General features: G+C 35.9%; 1 protein-coding gene across 1 annotated transcript; it reads right to left on the bottom strand.

Annotated features, from left to right (window-relative positions):
• Positions 1–635: 635 nt before the first annotated feature.
• LOC107872852 (uncharacterized protein At2g34160) lies at positions 636–4,361 on the bottom strand. Its single transcript, XM_016719492.2, has 5 exons — positions 4,090–4,361; positions 2,494–2,542; positions 1,771–1,833; positions 1,629–1,693; positions 636–994 (listed from the first exon to the last, which is right to left on the bottom strand). Exons 1-5 carry the CDS (start codon positions 4,204–4,206, stop codon positions 905–907), a joined length of 384 nt encoding a protein of 127 aa, XP_016574978.1. The 5' UTR covers positions 4,207–4,361; the 3' UTR covers positions 636–904.
• Positions 4,362–4,874: the final 513 nt, after the last annotated feature.

Below are 4,874 nucleotides of genomic sequence, written 5' to 3'. Positions count from 1 at the left end.
TATGGTAAAAAATGTTACAAGCTACTGCCAAAAATATGAAATTTGTGTAATTTTCTCTCTTTTTTTAAAAAAAAAAATAAAAAAATTCTCACTCGTGGCCTATTATTTCCGTTTAATTATCATCGCCTGTGACTACAAGTTTTAGTTACACTAGGGGTTGTTTAATTAAATTTGTGACTCAATTGTTTCAACATATATTGTCCGTCTCTAAACCTAGACTCCATCTTCTGCCCACTGGCTAGAAGTTTCTGCTTTGGCAGCCCCAAAGAAACATGTACATTGCCAGTTTCTAGAGATGCACGAAACATGCAAAAGTTGTAGAGAATTTAGTACTCCCTCCTTTTAAAAAAAAAAACGACCTACTTACCACAAGATTAAAGGACATTTTATTACATTTAACACAACTTTAATTTAAAACCACAAAATTAAAAAATCTTCTTTATTTTCTTGAACTTTGTATCGAGTCAAAGTAGGTCATTCTTTTTTAAAGAGAGGGAGTATGTTCCTCAAACAGAGGAAGTAATTGCACCGGGCAATTGCGAGACAGTACTAATTGGTCGATAGCACAATAGGCGCTGCCGATACTGATCAGGTAATGATGTAATTGCAGAATCATCAACCCACGTATCCAATTGTTCAATGACAAACTACCAGATGTAATTAATACCACATCACTTACAGTGAAGATAGCAGCAACATGTTTACATCCAAAACCACCTTAGATAAGCAAAGTCAAAAAAAGCAAACACATCCAACAAATAATGAATTTTAAGGTAAGACCATGTTTTTTTTTGGGGGGCTTTTCCAACAGATCTAATCAAAGACCATAGAGAACCCAACAGCTGAAAGCAGTATAGCTTGGGATAACTTCAATCATCAGGAAAGAGAGCAGATGTGGTAATAATCAGTTCTGCTCCTCATTTTCCCCATTTTGCTCTGCTTCTGCAGCCATTAACTCATCAAATTTCTCGGTCTTGCCCAACACTATTTCAATCTGCAGCAACCGAAGATGACAAGTAAGACAAAAAAACCCTTAGTTGATCACGAGAGGATACCACAGATTACATGAGTATGACCATTAGAAAAAGGAAATTTCTTTACGATGGATTACAGACGCCATTTAACACCACTAGCTCACATGAATTCAACATTATTTTAGAGTATAAAGTGGAAGAAGAACATGAAAGCTGTAAAAGCAGCATCTATAAAGCCATAACCTAATACTGTCCGGATTCATTTTTCCATTTCTGATGTTGCCAAAGAAAAATGATTTGGTTGATTCTACTGATTTTAGAAACAGGAACAACAACAATGACTAAAACCACTACATAATACCTTTAACAGGCATGAGGGGTGCAAAACTAACTTCCCATCAAGTCTAAGATAACCAAATGTGACTAGACACATTTTGCTGACCAAAGATGTGTACCATCACTAACCATACCATTCCATTCTACAGATTTTACAAATTTCTGCACAAATCCTGACTCAAATTGCGCACACACATGTCAACTACCTCTTATTTACCATAGAACCTCTATACAATGAGTTCCATTATTTCAAACCCACCAAAAATGAACCAGCCTACAGAAATCAATTGATCAACTCATAATGCTTTTGGAATTTACCTTTGCTTTTGGTATTGGTCGGGCTCCTGGTTCGTCCCTCATGTCCACAGTGAGTGTCCTGATCTCTGCAGCAAGTGTACCCTCAAAGTTAGATGTCAAGAAGATTATAAAACAGAAGTGAGTGGAGTAGGAGAAGCCTTACTCTTCTCAACAGCAAATCCATTGTTCTTGAGAATTTCAGCAATGGTAACCACTGTCGAAATAGCTGTATGCATGTGGCAAAGACTGTTAATTCTTCGAAGAATTGTACGGCAAGCCAATTCCATTACTAATGAGTTTAAATTATAAGCAAAAGGATGAAACCAAATTAAAAACAGCAAAGGAACAATCAAACTGAACTGTTCTACCACTTTGTATTTCTTTTTACTTAATAAGGTTCACCAGCAAGCACAAAAGCCGCTTCAAACATATCACAAGCATGCTCTGCTTTTAAGTAAAAGACCCAAGGGAAGCCGCAGAATCCATCAGAAATCATCCAAGATGCACTCAACTATTTTCTATGTTTAAAAACCACTTATGGCAGATGCTGGTTCAAAATTGTTTCACTAGGATACACATCCCTACTAAAGTGTGTAACGCTCTGTATTATACTCTTCTTATACACAAATAGCATGGCATAGTAATCATTAGAAAAAGCACAAAATGCCAATATTGGAATTCACCAATCATTAGAAAAAGTGAAACTGGAAAATCTAGCTGCAGAAAGTGATAATGCCTCCATAACCCAAGTTGTAACAATTTGTTTTTGATGTGAAAAACAGCATATGCAAAATGACAATTAGTGCAGATGAAAACCCATCTGAATCAGTTATAAGGAAGGGAAAACCACAACTAGTACTCAAATTTGAGGGTCTAGAAGATTTACCCATCCCAAGAGCAGAGAGTTCCACTTCATTGTACTGCTGCATGTACCTCTGCAAGCAACATATCAAATATCAGGATAACTCAGACCAACAGAAACAACGATGGACCTGGCGTAAGACCAGGAAAGTAATATAGATAGTCATATTGAAAACATTTTTCAAGGTTTTCTAATGCACGTGATGAGTACACTTGCATCAGGAAAAAGCCTCAAACAATATATTCTACGTCTTGTGCCAACCCTCTAAACGTTACTGTATGCATGAAATTCTTTCAAATATACCTATGAAGTACCTTCTGATAAGTGATATGCCTAAAAGTACCTCAATTGTAGGTCAGAAATATCTAATCTGGATCCTACGTAGACTCACATCACGTCCATTGCAATTGCTCTTGATTTTGTTAAGTCCCTCAACTGCTCTTGTATTTCATGTTTCGATGTTGAAAAGTATCATTTTGATGGTTCTCATGTGATTTGGTGGGACTACGTGGATTTGGTTCACTTGGCCCTATTTTATCCGAACCTTGATAAGAATTTTGAGAACATATTGGGGTCAACCCTTCCTAACCGTTCAAAGGAGTTACCCAGAAAGAAGTCCGCCCTGGCCCCTCCTTAGTGACTTTGGTCAGGAAAGGGAATAGGGCAATAAATAGCGCTTCAGCTCAGAGGCAAAATATCTTTCAGATCTATTAATGAAAAAAAAAAAAGAAAAACGAGAAGCAAGATCCAAGTCCTTCGTTTTACCTTCTCTAACAGAACTCGTCAACAAACAACACAACCCTAAGAAAATCTCATTTCACATTGACAACGACCCTAACAAGAGCATCACATCCTCGTTTGACAAACATAACTGCCTTAACCACAGACTCACCAACATCATACCTGGCGTAATCTCACAAGTGGGATCCGGGCTAGTGTGTACACAAACCTAATCCCTGTCTTTGGAGGTAAAGAGATTGTTTCTGATATACCCGACGCACAGAATAATAGGATTGAAGAAACCAAGGCTACTATAAAAACCACAGGCCCCATGACGGAACCCTTAACCATTAAATGGAAGCCAGATATTTGCCATCTAGTGGTCTTCACAAAAACCACTAGATACCTCTTGCAGAAATGCAAGGCAAGGCTACTTACAACAGACCCTCGCGGTCCGGCCCTACCCCAAATCTCGCGCATAGCAGAAGCTTTAATGCACCGGACAACCTTTTTAAGTGGTCTTCATAAAAAACATCTAACAAAATAATGCTCCATAGCCAATTTAAAAACAAAAAACTACAATAATCATTCTAAAACACACGATTCATCATCCAATTACCCAAAACAAAGTGACTCAAACATCGCCCACAGATACACCAATTACATCATAAAAACAACAGATATGTAAACCACATCAGCTCACATCCACAAAAATACACTCGGCAAATAATATTTTACCAATTACAATGCACAACTTTGTAACATGGAAAAACAAGTAAACAAATTCTAATACATATAATTCAAATAACTAATAGTAGCTAAAATACAATAATAGTATAAAAACTCTTTACGATTTCAATGTATATAATTAAAAAAAAAAAAAAAAAAAAGGAAAATAACCTTGGAGAGATTAACATAGAAGAAGAGGGATTTCTTGGTATTAGAAACTTGAATTCTGTTCTTCTTTTGGGTTTCAGAGATACTCATGTTGTTCACTCCCTCTGTAACTCCTTCCATTTTTTTGCCTTCTTCTTCTTCTTCAGATAAACCCTAATTTTGCAAGCCTCCTTTTGGTTCCGTACAAATTGGGAAAATTATACAAACAGTTAACTGAGATAAACCCTCGGGTCGTTATATCCAGGTGCTTTTACCACCCGTTAAAGGGACTTGAACGACGGCGTTTGTGGATCTTTGATTTTTTGTTTCTTTCAAATGTGCTCCTTATTCTTTCGAAATTATACATTACACCCAATATAATCAAAATCAATATTAAATTCCTAGCAAACTAATGGATGTAAACAAAATGTCCCTGCATTCGAGTTGGTCAATAGTGTAAATTGTTAGAATTTTATTTGCGTAAGTTTTAATATTAAATATTCAAGGTGATATATTTTTTTTTTGGTGTAGTTATTAGGGGTGGGCGTTTGATATTTGATTCAGTATTTTTAAAATTTAAGTTCAGTAATTCGATAATCGATATTTAAACATAGATACCACATACCATACTTATAAACATCGGTTTGGCAATCGATAAATTAAACTTCGATTCGATACGATATTTGGTAATACCATATTAAAGTTGGAGATGTACAAATATACGTTTAAACTATACTTCATATGTATAAAAACCCTATTTAGTATTTTTTTTTTGTTGCTTTTTACGAATATATTACCAAGGTCCAAGA

Source organism: Capsicum annuum, chromosome 6 (assembly GCF_002878395.1).
Source record: "Capsicum annuum cultivar UCD-10X-F1 chromosome 6, UCD10Xv1.1, whole genome shotgun sequence".
Lineage (NCBI taxonomy): Eukaryota > Viridiplantae > Streptophyta > Magnoliopsida > Solanales > Solanaceae > Capsicum > Capsicum annuum.
The sequence above is the reverse complement of the archived record's forward strand: the minus strand, read 5'-3'. Positions and strand labels throughout refer to the sequence as shown.

Bases quoted from the DNA above. Each gene is read 5' to 3' on its own strand.
- LOC107872852 (XM_016719492.2), bottom strand. From the start codon at position 4,206: ATGGAAGGAGTTACAGAGGGAGTGAACAACATGAGTATCTCTGAAACC. The intron at 2,543-4,089 runs GTTATTTTCCTT...TGTTGCTTGCAG, and splicing joins TCTATGTTAATCTCTCCAAG to AGGTACATGCAGCAGTACAA. The intron at 1,694-1,770 runs GTAAGGCTTCTC...CACTTGCTGCAG, and splicing joins TGGATTTGCTGTTGAGAAGA to AGATCAGGACACTCACTGTG.